General features: G+C 49.6%; 1 protein-coding gene across 12 annotated transcripts in view; it reads right to left on the reverse strand.

Annotated features, from left to right (window-relative positions):
• Positions 1 to 1,051: 1,051 nt before the first annotated feature.
• The window catches only part of CAMK1D (calcium/calmodulin dependent protein kinase ID), a 489,400-nt gene continuing 473,999 nt past the window's right edge, over positions 1,052 to 16,452 (reverse strand). For 4 of the 12 annotated variants that reach the window (XM_055296615.2, XM_055296618.2, XM_055296617.2 and 1 more), the window contains exons 9-11: positions 12,022 to 12,109; positions 10,780 to 10,897; positions 1,052 to 7,827 (exon numbers count right to left, since the gene is read on the reverse strand). In XM_055296615.2, the coding sequence (XP_055152590.1) occupies positions 7,709 to 7,827; positions 10,780 to 10,897; positions 12,022 to 12,109 (325 nt within the window). In that variant the 3' untranslated portion in view covers positions 1,052 to 7,708. Of the gene's footprint in view, positions 7,828 to 10,775; positions 10,898 to 12,021; positions 12,110 to 16,452 lie in introns of all 12 variants that reach the window. The other 8 variants (XM_055296616.2, XM_063610160.1, XM_055296621.2 and 5 more) reach the window with 5 other exon arrangements.

The raw sequence follows: 16,452 nt of genomic DNA on the forward strand, positions 1-16,452 counted from the left end.
GCCAGCCTTGGCCTCCCAAAGTGCTGGATTACAGGCATGAGCCACTGCGCCCGGCCTATGAAAAGGATTTTGATGGCATAGTAACCCTCCTTGGGGGCAGAGAGAATCAGGGGGATTTGGGTGCACACGATTCGTACCTCCTTTTTGCCATCAAAATATTATGTTCCATAAAACCTGCAATAACGACATCACGTATTCACCCACTGAATGATAGCTTTGTATTGATACAACTCATCATTAGGGTCTGGGCTACAGAAGCAAGAACCAACCACAAAAGAACTCGATATCAGACAGTGGGCACTGGGTTTCTTTTGGGCTCATAGCCTTTTTTCAATAAGGCCCACCCATGCTGTTTTCATCTGATGCTGGCTATGTGGGACAGTTTTAATTCTACATTTCTATAACACATGTCCAATTCATTTTTTTCTCCCTACACAATCCCTATTTGGATTGGAAGAATTGTCTGGCCATCAGACCTGAGCCCCACAATACATTTGATGACCTGTGAACTGTAGTTCCTCCTGTATCTCCCCAAAACCCCCACAAAAGACAGCAGCCAGCCTTCTGCCTGGAAAAGAATCTTCCTTTGGGCACTAAACATACAGGCTATGCCGAGGAAATGGAAGAACGTGGGTGTGTATTGCTGAAGCCTGAGGCTACCAAGCCACCCACGACTCAGAGGCGCTTCCTGGGGATCAGCACTGGCTTTTCCTCCACATGACTTAGGAATATCGAGTTAGTGTGATTTGAGTTCCCAGGCTCACATCCAGCCCCCTTCTGTAGCAGCAGGGAAAAGGGGGAGCTTTCCTGTCCACTGATCATGGAACCTGGGCACCTGTCCCCACCCCCAAAGGCACGATGTACCATCCCTTCACCCATCCCTGCCACTCCCTGCTCACTGGGGAGGTGACCTGAAATATTTAAGGGGGACTGCATGAGTTTGGGGGGTCTCCATTCAAACTCCTTCCTTCAAATCCAAACTTCATGAAGCAGAGGAAAGATAGAGACACTGAAACTCCACAAGCTTCTCATTGCAGAGGAAATGAACATCTGAAGGTGATTAATTGTCTTTATTGGAGGAAAACAAGAAGTCATCCATCTCATTATGATAGAAATCTTGATATGTATACATGATTGTCAAGGCAGAGAATCATTTGCTACATAGAGCCATGAACAATTTTGCAGTGCCGCAAACCTATGTGGACTAAACTTCTTGCAGAGTTTATCACATGCATGGAATAAATTCACAGTTACCCTTCTTTTGGACAAACATGTTTTTATGGGAAAATTGAACCAATTGCAAGCCTGGTAATAGTAGATGCGGGGACATTCCTGGTTTTGATGTTGTAATTTTTTGGGAAGCATGCTCACTGTTGGGGGAGCTGAAAGAAGGGAGATTACATTATGTGTAGTGACAAAAGCCAATTGAGAGATTGTTCCAATGTTTATTCTGGACAGAGGGTACCTCTGAGGTCTTCTCACCTGAACGTGGGACTAAGATAAATGTTCTCTGAAACATGGCGCCCTATCTTTCAAAGCAAAGACTCTGCTGCATGCAACGTCGCTGCATTTCTGCCACCATTTGGACAGCATTTCACGTCCCTCTGATAGGGCCAAGTGCCCCGGGAAGGAGAGTGGCAGGCGTCAGGGCTGAGAGACAAACATCCGAGCTGATGTTCTTGTTCCTTTTTAGCTCTCTCGCAGCCTGGCTGCCAACCACGTCCCAAGGCCCCTGTGCCCTGAAGTGCAGGGCTTCCAGGAGAGCCTGGGAATCTGAATCTGTCTAGACTAAGATTTTCCTCTGAGAAGCAATTTAACTAGAGTTTGAGGTTTCTGAGCCCCTGCTGAAGTCTTATCTCTAAGACTAAAACCAACTCCTCCTCATTTTCTTTTTTCCTGTCCATAAGAAAATAAAATCACCTTTAAGTAAAATAACATGGCAAATCATCAGAAGACATAATAATCGAATGAGAAGTTCCCCGAGACAAAAAGGTTAAAAAACGGATATGGCGAATGCAGAAGCGGTGTTATAGTACAAAGGGTGAATGCAACCGTTTGTCCCTTTATACAGACACCGAGAAGCCATTCCACAGTTTGCTTTGTCCACAAAACCAGACTCGGCAGCCACATGCTGAGCGTTTGGCTTCCAAATGCACAGCCTTTTTGGGTTTGCAAAAGCGGAGCTCCCAGAGCCACAAACTGAGTTGCTTCTGCTGGAGGTGGCGGGGGAGTCTGGGAAGGGCTGACTCCTTCCCACTGACTCTGGAGGCATTGGGAGGTGGCCGGGCCTCGGCCAGCATGCAGGACTGACTTGACAGTGAGGCTGGGGGCCCAGAGCTGCAGACCGTGATGCCCCAGGACCACCAAGCAGGTGCCAGGTGAGTGGGGCGTGGGCCCTTATCTTCCTCAGACCGCCTGCCTGCTCCCCAGAGTTGAGGTTGTCAAGCTAACTCATCTGCACACTCATTTTCTTGGAGTCTTCAGGAAAGAAACCCTCCTTTTAGGAGTCTGTTTGAGCTTTTCTATCTCCACATTTTCAATTCGGAACATCAAAAGACTGGAATACCTTTTGCAAATGTCAGGCACACCTGCAGCCCCAACCTAGGACCAGGTGCCCCTCAAAAGGATGGTGGATCACATACAGGTATATACATCTTTTTTTTTTTTTTTTTAAAACAAACTGAACAGTGTTTGGTCTGGAATGTGTTTAAGGAAAAGGCAAATTTCGCAGAGTGTGGGTAGACAGAATGGGGAAGAAGTACAGTTTCAGAAGAACATGCAAAGGTTTCGTGCATTGGCTGAATTCGAGGACCTTCAATTCATTTGCCAGAAGTGATTGTGCAAACCTGGGAAAGAGGACATCTTATATCTGTTTATGAAAAACGGGAGGAGCTTCCCTTTGCCCGCGCTTGCCTTCTTTTCCTATATCCAAAGGAATCCCAGTCGTGTGCTTGTTAAATTCTGCAAAGCAGCGAGTGCTCTGGCTGAAGCTGAGGCAGTGGCCCTACTTCTACCTTCAGCCCTAGAGCAATGGTTCCAGTGTGGCCTCCCCAACGTGAAGACTCAATTCTGGCCAAGGTTCTGGGGGAGACGGAGGGGTGAGGGGCCATGATGCTTTCAAAAATAAAGTCTACCTGCACTGGGATATCATCTTTCCTTTCTGTTTAAAAATGCTCATTAAATAGCAAGCCCCAGTGGGTTAATCAGGTTAAGCTGTCATTCCACAGGGGAGAGGATCAATCCACTTTCCAAAGGGGATCACCTGGGCTCCCCCCATTCCCACAACCCCGTGTGCCTGGTGTTCTTGGCTTGTGTCCCTCCCATCTACAATTCATCCGGGGCATGCTGGACACTAGGGGAGACAGATAAGTGGGATGAGTATGGGGTAGGTAAACCGAGTCTGGGGCTCCCTAGGCCAGAGTCCTTTCATCCGACTACAGATGTTTCCTACGAGCCCAGCCTTGGCCAGCATGGCCATCTTTTTTGAGACGGAGTCTTGCTCTGTCACCCAGGCTGGAGTGTAGTGGCACAATCTCAGCTCACTGCAACCTCTGCCTCCCAGGTTCAAGCGATTCTCCTGCCTCAGCCTCCCGAGTAGCTGGGATTACAGGCACGTGCCACCATGCCCAGCTAATTTTTGTATTTGTAGTAGAGATGGGGTTCACCATGTTGGCCAGAATGGTCTTGATGTCTTCACCTTGTGATCTGCCCGCCTTGGCCTCCCAAAGTGCTGGGATTACGGGCGTGAGCCACTGCACCCTGTCCATCTTCTTTTGCTCTCTCTATCCTGACTGCCGGGGCCCTGGACACTACACGAAGAGCTAGCTGGTGAGTGAAACTCTCTCAAAGGCCAGCGGTGGTTCAGAGCCTCTACCCCGTTCTCAAGGTCAGATGCTAGAAGTGACCAGAATTGTGGCCATGGTCAAGAATGCAAAGCCACTCTTCCTTTTTTAAATTTTGTATGGCACGCTTTGCCATAGCTCTTTTCTTTCAAAACAAGACCTGAAGGGGGAGAATGTTTTCTAGTCTCCGACAGAGGCAGGGGCAGGAGGAACTGGTGAAAATCAGCCACCGTGCACTGCCAGAGCCTTGCATGGTCCTGGGGGTTGCCGTTTCTCTAACACAGCAACCCCGTCTCTCCTCAAGGGCTTTTGGTGGTCGTGGCGCTTCTCCTGGGTGTGCCCTGCGCCTTTGCACCACTTCATTCTGAGGCTCCAGACCCGTGTGCCCGCTGGGAAGCAGAGCCGTAGGGAGGCAGAGAGCTGCCCAGACTCCAGACTCCAAGGCCACCTCTGTGAAGACGGCCAAGCTGCTGGCCTGCTGGTGCCCGCTCACTGTCTCAATGAGTGGAAACTCCTCCTATTGCCTCACGTATGAGATGAAGATCCGGGAAGCCAGGCAGCCCAGACAGGCAGCTGAGGGAAAGGCCACTCCAGGCCACTACTTCAAAATGGAATATTCCAAGTGAGGAAAAGAGAATCCACTTGTTCTGAGAAAGGATAGTGACCAAATGGGGGACTTGGGCTCAGGAAGGAAGGCTGTGATGGGGTCCATGCGTCCACCCTTAGCCTCAGCCCAGCACCCTGGGTGCACGTAGAAATGCTCAGCCTCTATGGGTGGAATCTGACCTCGGCGTGGGTCCTAGGACTCTGCGACCCCATTTGTCAGACCTTCACGAAAGTCACATTCTAGGTTCTCTTCCTGTTTTATAAGAAAACAAATCACACCAAGCGCAGTGCAAAGACAACCTCTTTTTACCATGAGAGCTCTCTCAAAAGCACAAGAGCTCCTCTCTTTCTAAAACAATAGGAAATTAACCCAAGCCTGGTGGTATCAGGACAGTACAGGCTTCCTGACGTCATGCTCAACAGTTGACTCTTGGGCTGAAACCAGTCACTGTCTCCTCGCATGATGTTGTTGAGACCTGGCGTGTGACAGGCCAAGCACGGCCAAGAACCGACCCGAACAGCGAGGGGAACACCTGCACCACGGCTCACCTTTCGGAGGTTCTGCACTTTTCAGGTGAGGGATACTTTCAAACTAAGTGCATATAACATGCACCACATGTATCTGCTCCTGAAAATACTTCAATCACCAGTAATGGAACTCAGCTTCAAATGCTGCTTTCTGAATGCAAACGGTTGTATATAGCACACAGCACATAGGGCTATTCATCACTATTCATGTACTCATCCTAGGTACCAGATTTGGGTGCATTTTCAGTGCTTGCAGCCTTCTATTACTTTGTCATGCACTGTATGAACTCGAATGTTTCCAAGACACTTCTTAGTAAGCAACAGCCTAGTTCTCCAATACTGCTTATAATAATCATTCATTGCATGGCCAACTCAGGTGACACTTGCTTCTTAACTGGGCCTAATGTCATCTTATAGACTTTTCCAGGGTTTCTATATTTAGCAGAGTGACAGCTTGATTTTTCAACCTGTGAGCATGTGTGGCAGATGCCATGCAGAATTCCTGCCAAGCAGTGGAGTGCCTGTGAAGCATGCGGGGACAGGGTAGACCAGCTGCCTGTCTTCCCAACTGTTCTTCTCTGTGCCTGCACTGCCATTCTCAGGGAGCAGGACGGAGCTGCTCTGCCTAATAACATTGTGTGTGTGGGTGCGTGCGTGCGTGCATGTGTGCATGCGTGTGTATCGAGAGCATGGGGGGGGGCATCACTCAACATTCAGCCTGTGCACAGTCAAAGGTGTAGAAGTGACAAAGATGACTCAACCAACAGGACTTCCCATGACTGGCCAGCCACAGGAAGAGGGCATGAGGACATAGCCAGCAGCGTCACTGGGTCGTGATGAGGCAGACCTGCTGGGACACCCCAGTGGGCTCGAGGCATCGGATGGGCCTGAGAGCTGAAGCGGGGGCACTTGCAGGACCGGCACTTGAAGCCACCTGCCTGGCTCTACAGGGCAGCCTCCTGGAAGCCTCCATGAAACACAGCTTTCCCTGGGCCACACACTGCCCGGCTCTACAAGGGCGAACAACACGGTCTGCTTTGCCCTAGATATTCCTGGTTTTGGCATTAAATGTCCACAGCCTGAGAAATCCTTCAGTCTTGGGCAAACGGGGCGTTTGGTGACCCTACCACTATGTGTCTTTGATTTTAGACTCCCCTGACCAGTGGGAGGGCTGCAAGCACCGGCTGGGCCTGGCGGAGGTGGTCTTTGGTCATCTCGGTGGTGGCCGAAGTCCTATTAGCCTGGCAGGGCCCCCTCTCCTTACCACCAGAAATGGATCCTTTCCCAAGGCTGCTTCCCTCCCTTCCTTCCCTTGGAAAACATTCATGTGAGAAGAGGGTAAAAATGTGGAGAAAGAACTTTGTGTTGGAGGCCATGTGAAGTGTAAGATTAGAAATGCATTTTTTTAAAAACCACAGAGAAAGAGATGAATTTTAACACTGCATAGCTGAGCTTTCATCTGTCAGCTCTCGTGAGAAATGAGGGTTGTGTGTGGGCCCCCTTTCAACAGCATGGCAGCTGGTTCCTTTTGGGAGGGAGGGCCCTGCATCTCTGCAGTGTGGGCATCTCACTCACAGCAAGTTTGGCCTGTGAAGCTGAGCCCTGCGTCTCGGGGGAGCAGGCTTCTTTATTTCTGATTGCTGATGGCAAGAGGCCTCTAGGGTCTCTGGTGGGTGTGGATTCTGCTGGATGGGTTGCCAGCAAAGGCTCTGTGCAGATTCTCTACGAAAGCCCCCCGCAGAGAAGAGAGCCTCGCAGAACTGGGGGCCCTTCCTCCCGGGGAAGAGGAGACAAAGAGAAGGAGTATAGGTGAAGTGCACTCTTAGCCTCGGAGACAGATTCTTGATCCTCTTGTTAGATCTTTTTTTTTTTTTTTTTTTTGAGACAGAGTCTTGCTCTGTCGCCCAGGCTGGAGTGCAGTGGCACGATCTCGGCTCACTGCAACCTCTGTCTCCCGGGTTCAAGCAATTCTCCTGTCTTAGCCTCCCAAGTAGCCGGGACTACAGGCATGTGCCACCATGCCTGGCTAATTTTTTGTATTTTTAGTAGACACAGGGTTTCACCATGTTGGCCAGGATGGCCTTGATCTCCTGACCTCATGATCCGCCTGACTTGGCCTCCCAACGTGCTGGGATTACAGGCATGAGCCAATGCACCCGGCTGATCCTCTTATTAGAATTTTTAAAAATGCCTTTAAATTCTCCTTGGAGGAAAAACAAATCTCTTAAAGGTTAACATAAAACTACTATTAAAGAGGAAATGATACAGGTCATGTAACTTAGAGATACAAAGGACATACTTCTTAAAAGGAAAAACAAACCCTAATGCACAATATTTACCAATATTTAAATAATCCAGTTGAAACCTTTTTTTTTTTGTCATTAATGAAAAAACACACCATAGACGGTTACCTACACTGAGAAGAGTGGAAACGATGGCGTTGGGGGAGAGGAATAAGAAGGTCCGTTCAGTTAGAGCTTTGCAAGACTCGTATATACAGCACCAGATCCTATGAAATCAGCGCCCCTCGAGTCAGTATAGTTTGTGAGAAATGAACACTTCAGAATTGCAGTAGAAAATATGGCCATAAAAAAACTTCGGTCTTCCAGTCCTATGCAGGAAGGGGCACCATGCAAGGTGGGGTCTCGCTGGAGTGGCTCGCGGCACTGGCGACCCTGGGGCTCCCCTTCCCCGGCCCTGCCCCCGCCCCCGGGCCCCACCTCCAGGGCCAGTCACTTGCTTCCAGAGTGCACTGCTGTCACAGTGGTGGGCCTGGGTCTCCGCTCGGCTCCAACTCCTGAGACCCCCGACGAAGAAGAAATGAAACTACAGAGCGTGGAAGGTGCCAGACCTGCAGGGAACAGCAGAAGCGGGCTTCAGAGTTTCAGAGGTAAATTCTCACCCCGCTTCCCATTGCCAGGTGTCACAGGGGCTGGGTTTATGGTGGTGGAGGGGGGGAGGCAATTTTTTTTTTTTCTTGAGATGGAGTTTCACTCTTGTCACCCAGGCTGCAGTGCAGTGGCACGATCTAGGGTCACTGCAACCTCTGCCTGCCAGGTTCAAGCAATTCTCCTGCTTCAGCCTCCCGAGGAGCTGGGATTACGGGGGCTCACTACCACGCCGGGCTAATTTTTGTATTTTTAGTAGAGATGGGGTTTCACCATGTTGGCCAGGCTGATCTCGAACTCCTGACCTCAGGTGATCCACCCACCTCGGCCTCCCAAAGTGCTGGGATTACAGGTGTGAGCCACTGCGCCCAACTTGCGGGGACCCAAATTCTTACCCATGTGACTATTTTCACCTACCTGTGGGAAAGCCTTTGCAATGGGTTCAAAATGCTTTATTCTTAGACCTCTCCTCTCCTTTTTTGGGTATAATTTTGACTGCTTTGTGTTTGAAAACAACATGGTTTCACCACTATGGTACAATAGGTTCCATGTACTGAGCACTTAATATGTAGCAGGCGCCAGGCTAGGGCTGACTACTTACTGTCATCATACAAACTGTCCACTTCTTACAACAGCTCCGTAAAGCAGGTATTTTAAGAAGGAATAAGGAATGATACTACCTTCCTACCCTTGGTTGGTGTGTTGTGTGCACTCTTGACTAGAAAGCATTTTGTGATGCAGAGCACTTTGAAGTAAAGGTATGGTGGCTCACGCCTGTAATCTCAACACCTTGGAGGCCAAGGTAGGCGGATCGCTTGAGTCTCAGGAGTTCCAGACCAGCTGGGGCAACCCTGGGTCTACAAAAAATACAAAAATTAGCCGGACATGGTGGTACATGCCTGTTGTCCCAGCTACTCAGGAGGCTGAGACAGGAGGATTATTTGAGCCTAGGAGGTTGAGGTTGCAGTGAGCCATGACTGTGCCACTGCACTCCAGTCTGGGTGACAGAGAGTGAGAGAAAGAGAGAAGAGGAGAGAGGAGAAAGGAGAGGGGAGAGAGGAGAGAGGAGAGAGGAGAGAGGAGAGAGGAGGGGAGGGGAAGGCAGGGCAAGGCAGGTCAAGGCAGGGCAGGGCAGGGCAGGGGAGGGGAAGGGAGGAGAGGAGAAGAAAGACAAGAAAGAGAGAAAAAGAAAGAGAAAAAGAAAAAGAAAGAAAAAGAAAAAGAAAGAGAGAGAGAAAGAAAGAAAGAAAGAAAGAAAGAAAGAAAGAAAGAAAGAGAAAGAAAGAGAAAAGAAGGAAGGAAGTAAGAAAGGAAGGAAGTAGGTAGGTAGGTTGGGAGGGAGGGAGGGAGGGAAAGAAGGAAGGGAGGGAGGGAAGGAAAGAAGGAAGGGAAGGAGGGAAGGAAAAGAAAAGAGAGAAGAGAAGAGAGAGGGAAGGAGGGAAAGAAAGGAGGGAAAGAAAAAGAAAGGAAAGTAAAAAGAAAAGCAAAAAGAGCAAGAATAGGGATGTTCACCTATTCCTGTGTGAGCTCAGCAGTCCCTGGCCTAGTGGAGTTTCTCAGAGGCTGCGCTGAAGCCCTCCCCCAGAGGATGTGCAGGCATCAAAAGCCTTGACATGAGAGGCCTCAGCTGCCACTGAGCTTCTTGGTGCAGGCCCCCGGGGAGTCTGTGTGCTCAGACATGGGCACAGCCATACAAGGAGTGCTCCCGACGGGCTTTGCTGCCGATGCCAGTGTATGAAGCTGTAAAGAAGGGATCCATCGTGGGGTTCCCTTTGACCAGAGGGTGGAAAAGATTCAGAGTGAAAGGGGAGCTATGGTATGTCAGGGGACACTCAGAGATTTCTTGGGAAAATTTAAGGGCTGGATAGTCCCAAATGAGATGGGAAGATTCCTTAGAGAGGAAGGGAATCCTTGTCTGAGCTAAATGGGAAGGAGCATGATGCCCAGGGTGAGACCAGGCTGCAGGGCTGCTCCATGGTTAGGGAGATCAGGGCCACTGCTCTGACGTGGAGAGGACCCATGGGAAGGGCCAAATGGGATTATTTCCACAGAGAGAGGAGCAGTTGGGGAGAGAAATAAGGAGAGTGTAAGTGTGCCTTCGATGATGGAATAGTCCACGCAAAGACGAAGGACAATGAAATACTATTACTTTTATTGCAAAGTCGATGCACTTCATATAACTGAGCTCAAATTATCATTGTCTGCATCCAAAATCTATACATTATGGAAGTCAATGACAGGAGGCTGTCCTGAGGCTCTGCTGTCCCTTCCTCAGTCTGCAAGAGTGACTGCACGATAAGAAGTAAATCAGAGGGAAGGACAGAGATGAGAAAGAGTCCAGGCCTTTATCCCGACAGACATGGCTGCGAGGACTTGAGCCCTGCATTCCTCAACTGTAAATGGAAATAGCAACACCCAGGGTTCCGCGAGTGTTCAATGACTTTTTTTTTTTTTTTTTTTTTGAGAGGGAATCTCAATCTGTCACCCAGGCTGGAGTGCAGTGGTGTGATCTCGGCTCACTGCAACCTCCGCTTCCTGGGTTCGAGCGATTCTCCTGCCTCAGCCTCCCAAGTGGCTGAGATTAGAGGTGCTCGCCACCACACCCGGCTCATTTTTGTATTTTAGTAGAGATGGGGTTTCACCATGTTGGTCAGCCTGGTCTTAAAACTCCTGAACTCAAATGGTCCTCCTGCCTCGGCCTCCCAAAGTGTTGGGATTACAGGTGTGAGCCACAGTGCCCGACCCAGACCCAGTGATTACATGTTAAAAAAATGTCCTAGGGTCGCACGACATGGGATTAAGTATAGAAAGCGCCTGGCACACAGGAGGTGCCTGGCAGATGCCGGCTCCCTCCTCTCCACCCCAGGCTCGTCTTCAGTGTCAGCTGAGGGATTCTGGTTTTGCTACATACGCACAGTCTTTTTGGCTGGCCAAACTGAGGCTGCTCGAAACACTTGCATTTGAACTGTCCAGGCTGCTGCCGAGGTGTAGTTTTCTCATATGTCTCACGACGGCCGTGGCATTAAAAGCTTGCTGAAGTTTCAGAAAGGAAAAAAGCAGACAAATATTTCAGCTAATCAGAAAAGACTCCAACTGTGTTCTCTTGTTTATCACGTTAGCCTAAGCATTTCAAACTCCTTACATCATTCTCATGCTACTCAAGAAATAAAGCTCATGTTTTCCCTTCTTCTAAAAGTACACTGATTTATTAAACCCTTTCCCCAACTAAATCTTTTAGAGACTTAAAATAGTTTTCTTCTGACATCATAAATACATAGAATAAATGTAAACCAATTCTCTCTGTAATTTAAGTGATGTGAGCTTTAGAATAAAAGGTATACTATAATACCTTAAAAATGTGAGATCTGAAAATAGTTTTTATTTTCCTAGTATTGGTACTTTTGTCTGAAAGATTTAGGTTGGCGCAAAAGTAATGACAATTTTAATGAAAGAAACCGCAATTACTTTTGCACCAACCTAAATCTTTCAGACAAAAGTACCATTACTAGGAAAATAAAAACTATTTTCAAATCTCATGGCAATTTTAATGGAAGAAACCGCAGTTACTTTAGCACCAACCTAATGATAGCATTTCCTATGAATAAAGCAGGCCAGTGAAATTAATTTTGTTTCTGTCTCATCTTTCACCATTGGCCCTCATGGCAACATAGCTAGCTCTGAATTGCCATTGCTGATTGCAACATGGAGGGGAGGTCAGGCAATCAATCAAGAGACTAGGAAGTTAGGTAATCAACGGATGATCACAAAACCTCCGTGGTTTAAATCTGTCAAACTTTTATCAGGAAACATTGATGAGTTCAACTCAGATTTCCTTTTTTCCCCCTCCATATCGTTTTAATAAAAGTCAGCTATTCAAAGTTCTAGTAAGGTGAAGAAAGACAAGGGTGATGTTGGTTAAGAAACAGCGGATGAGGAAGAGCTGGCATTATTGCTGTTTTTGATCACAGAGGGGAAGTGTTGAATCGCACACTCCATCCCTCTTACACCATAATATTCCCTCTAAGTCTTTATTACTCGTGGTTAAAATTAGCAAAATTATTCAGGTGAGGTTCTGGGGATTTCAGAAATGCTCAGATTGGAGGGCCAGTGTCACGAGGGGGTTAATCCACGGGGAATTTCACATACTCCACACTTACTCTCCATTTGCTCTTGGCGAAGTTCTTCCGGATCTGGGCGCTGACGGACTCGTGGATGTTTTTGTTGAGGGCTGTGTCACCAGCAATCCTGAAACAGAGGCAAAGGTGCTTCTCTGAAGTGCTTCTTCTGGGCCCTGACACTGTGTCCCATAAAGGGGAGTCTTATCCTAGCCTCAGGAGAGCCGAGGCTCAGTCGGGGACAGGGCGGCTGGCCACTGCCCTTCCAGGCTGCTGATGGCATCACCTGGCCATTCCCTAAATCCACCCATTCTAATCCCTCACCACAAAGTCCTATCCCAGCTTCTACACTCTGCGCCCTCCCCAGGCCCGCCAGCACCCTCCTGGTTGACTACTCCCCGGCTCTCATTTTTTCCTTCTTTGACCCCAATTCCTGCAACATCAGAATCCACAGTGATAATGTTTCCCATCCTTCTCCCTCCCCCTCATCCCCTCTGCCTCCACACAAGCTTTTGAGCCACCATGCGCCACCTCCGAGGTCTCACACTTGTTCCCCAACTGGTCTCAGCACCAGACCCCTTCCCGGCCTTGCTTCCCAGCTTCCTCAGACCCGAGGTCCCTCCTCTCTGTCTTCCCCAGGGGCGCTGCTCCCAGGGCACCACTCACACCCTTGGGCTCTCAGCTTCATCTCAGCAGAGCTGAGCCTGCCACATTCTGCTTGGCAACACCTGTGAGCCCATGCCCCCCACCCACTCTGTGCTGGGTGACAGGATTCCCAGTTCCACTCAAACCCGCCTGGTACATCCTCCACCCTTGCATCTCTTAGAAATTCTTAGAACTTCAAGGACGGCGTCCACGCTGCATTCACCTGAGCCCTTGGCAGCCCCAGGTAAGCTTTAACTCTAGCTGATTCCTGAGCCTGCCACGAGCAGGAAAGAACTTAGGTTTGCTCCTGGCCTTCTCTCCTCACAGTACCCCTCCATCCCACTCTTTCCTCCTTCTGCTGTCTCTTTCTTGGGTCTTACAGCCTCCTCCTCTCTCTCGGCTCACAATCTCCAGGCTGAGAATTACCTGGCAGTCTCCCAGCTCTTCCTTCCCTCATGCACGCCCTTCTCGATCACAGCCTCCTCCTCTCCCTGCAGGCATCCACTTGGCCTTTCCCCCTGGGCCGCTGTGCTCTGCTCCCAGTCTTTCCTGGGCTTTGATCCTTCCCTCTTCCCTTCCCTCTAGCACCAAACTATTCAATTCTGGGTTAGTATCTGATGCCAAAGAAAGAATTCCATGAATCTTACAGAAGTTAAGGGGATAAGAGTCAGGGACCAACAGTTATGGGCTGGAAGGTAGCTGGTAAGGGAGGAAAGCTCTCACCCCCGAGACACTGACTGCCCTGGACACAAAACAGCCCAGACACGGCAACCATCACTTCCAACTACTTCAGGAGATGAAAGGAAACACGGCTCAGGCATATTCAGACAAGACAGCATCCCTGCCAGACTGTCTTTCCCGTCAGGACTGCAAACAGGGTGGACAGAGTCGATATAAAATCGGTGCCAGGCTGGCCTAAGTTTAGAATCCAGGCTGATGTTCCCAGCTCAAAACAACTCTGCCCCACCACCTTTTCCCAGCAAGGCTGCAAACACACAGCCAAGGGGACATGCAGGAAATATCTCAAGCGAACTAGGTTTTCATTTCCAACAACTGTCAACTGCTTTCCTTCCCAGACACATATTCCTGAAACAGAAATAGAGTATTTGAATGGGCAACTACATCTGAAACAAGGGTAACAAGACAAGGAGGATGAGAGAATGAGAGACATCTTTATTAAGCTTTTTTCTCCTGGAGAGCCCGAGGGAGTGATTCCTCCTGGACCCTGTTGAAAAGCTACATCCTCAGAAAAGGATGCCAGTCCAAGCTTGCAGTGGCCAGCTCTTTCTTAGAAACGACAAGGCCAATGTGGTGGGGAGTCTGGAATTCCTCAGGCTGAGCACTGCTGCAGGGCAGAGCCAGGCTCCAAAGCAAACAGGCTGGTGCTGGGGGCGGGGAGACTGTGGGCCTCGAGGTCCACCTGCTTGTCTGCAGTGTGGTCTCAGACCCCATGGCCTGCGGCCTGCTGCCTGTACTCTGTGTCCCATGCTGTATCTGTGGGTTCACATGGGCCCAGATGTAAGAAAACAGAAGCTTCTAATTATTTTAGGAATGCTTCCTGCTCATTTCCCACAGTCCTGGGCTGTGCAGCAGTGGGGAGTCCAGCTGGGCAGAAGGTGGCCCCCAGGCTCTGTGTTACACGGTCTTCCTGCAGCAATGCAGCCATCCCAGGCCACAATAGCACACCATGGCCCTCCTCAAGTACAAGCTGCAATGACAACGGTGACCCATGCTCATGATAAGCTAGGGAACCTGCAATAGTAACATCAGGACAGCGCTGATGCTCAGTGTCACTAACTTCAGCACTCTTCGCCAACAAAGCCAGAGGCCTGGAGTCTAAACGTCGGAAGGGATCCTAAAGGTCAATGCTTCTGATACAGCAGGATTGCTTTATAAATCCGTATACACACACTTAGGCAATCCTATGGGTGAACACACTTCATTCATGTCTCCCTTGCTTCTCTGTTTTTTTTTTTTTTTGAGACACAGTCTTGCTCTGTCGCCCAGGTTGGAGGGCAGTGGTGTGATCTCGGCTCACTGCAACTTCCGCCTCAGGGTTCAGGTGATTCTCTTGCCTCAGCCTCTCGAGTAGCTGAGATTACAGGCATGCACCACCATGCCAGGCTCATTTTTGTGTTTTTAGTAGAAATGGGGATTCACCATATTGGCCAGGCTGGTCTTGAACTCCTGACCTCCAGGGATCCGCCTGCCTTGGCCTCCCAAAGTGCTGCGATTACGGGCATGAGCCACCACACCCGGCCAGCTTTCTGATTTTAATACCTACAAGAACAATGCAGATAGCATTTACATAATCACACCTTTTACAGCCTGTCTCACTACCCACCACTCACGGACCATAGCCTAGTCTCTCTTGCCTTTCGTGGTTTTGTGTTTTGTGTGCGGTGTCTTCTACCTTCCTGGCTCTGAGTCTGTGCTTTTCTAGCCACCTGCTCCAGATGGGCCTGGTGGTGCCTGGTGGGTACCCAAGACAGCATTTGCCAGTCCTGGGCCACCTCCCAATTCCTACAGCCAAGTGGAGCTCTGGTGGCTGGAGCCCAGAAGATGGGAGCGGGGGTTCGGTGAACATTCAGGAGTGTGAACTCGGCTACTTGGCTAGGCCACGGTACCCAGATATTTGGCCAAATACTAGCCTGATGTTGCTGCGAAAGTATTTTTAGATGAGATGAACATGTCAATCAGTAGACTTTGAGTCAAACCGACCAGAGTCCACGCCATGGGTGGGCCTCGTTCAATCAGTCGACGGCCTTCATGAAAAACAGGAAGAGGAACTGCTGTCTCCAGTCTGCCTTCAGACTTGAGCTGCAACATCAGCTCTTCCCTGGGTCTCCAGCCTGCTGCCCTGGCCTGCAAATTTTTGATTTGCCGGTCCCCACAATTTGCATGAAACAGGGTTAAATCGTTAAAATAAATTAATTTCTCTCTCTCAGCGTCTCTTTCTAATCACTTCAGTTTGCTTATCGATGACCCTAGAGATGGACGCTCAGAATCACTGAACTGGAGGAATGAGCTCTGGCCAGGGCTGCCCTGTAACAGGGCCTGGGTTCCCATCCTGGCCCTGGACATTCCCTACCCTGTGGCCATCAGTTGGCAGCCTGTTGGGACCTGAGCACACACCACAGACAGAACAGCAATCCTCAGTGAAAAGGGCAGGAACCATCTGCTAAGAGGCCGGCTGCCTTCCAAGGGGGAGCTCTGAAAAGAGCCCTCTCCCGTCTGGAGTGGTCTGTTGGGGGGCTAAGGAAGGCGTCCGTGATTGCCAAGGCCTCCCTTGCCCTCGGTAGCCCTGATGAAGTTGGAAGAGCAAGTGTGGAATAAGAGATGGTGCTCTTGGGGTGTCAGTCAGGGATGTGCAGAGACCACAGTTTCCAGAATGATGTCGCTGATCAGGAGGGGCCCCCTGGAGGAATGATTCCACATTCTGCCAGCTCTCACCTGAATCTGTGTTCTCCTTTGCCGAGGCAATGTTACATAAAAGAGACAAGTATATCATAAATGCAGGCAAGCGAGAGTTTCAGCAATGCTTGGGTCAAGTGCATCAGTTTTCATCATTTTCCAGGGTTTGACTTATTGGAAGGTTTAAAATGTACTGTAGGCCAGGCACAGTGGCTCATGCCTGTAATCCCAGCACTTTGGGATCACGAGGTTAGGAGATCGAGACCATCCTGGCCAACGTGGTGAAACCCCATCTCTACTAAAAATACAAAAATTAGCTGGACGTGGTGGTGGGCACCTGTAATCCCAGCTACTTGGGAGGCTGAGGCAGGAGAATTGCTTGAACCTGAGAAACAGAGGTTGCAGTGAGCCGAG

This window comes from Symphalangus syndactylus, chromosome 10, assembly GCF_028878055.3.
Source record: "Symphalangus syndactylus isolate Jambi chromosome 10, NHGRI_mSymSyn1-v2.1_pri, whole genome shotgun sequence".
In the NCBI taxonomy this organism is placed as follows: Eukaryota; Metazoa; Chordata; class Mammalia; order Primates; family Hylobatidae; genus Symphalangus; species Symphalangus syndactylus.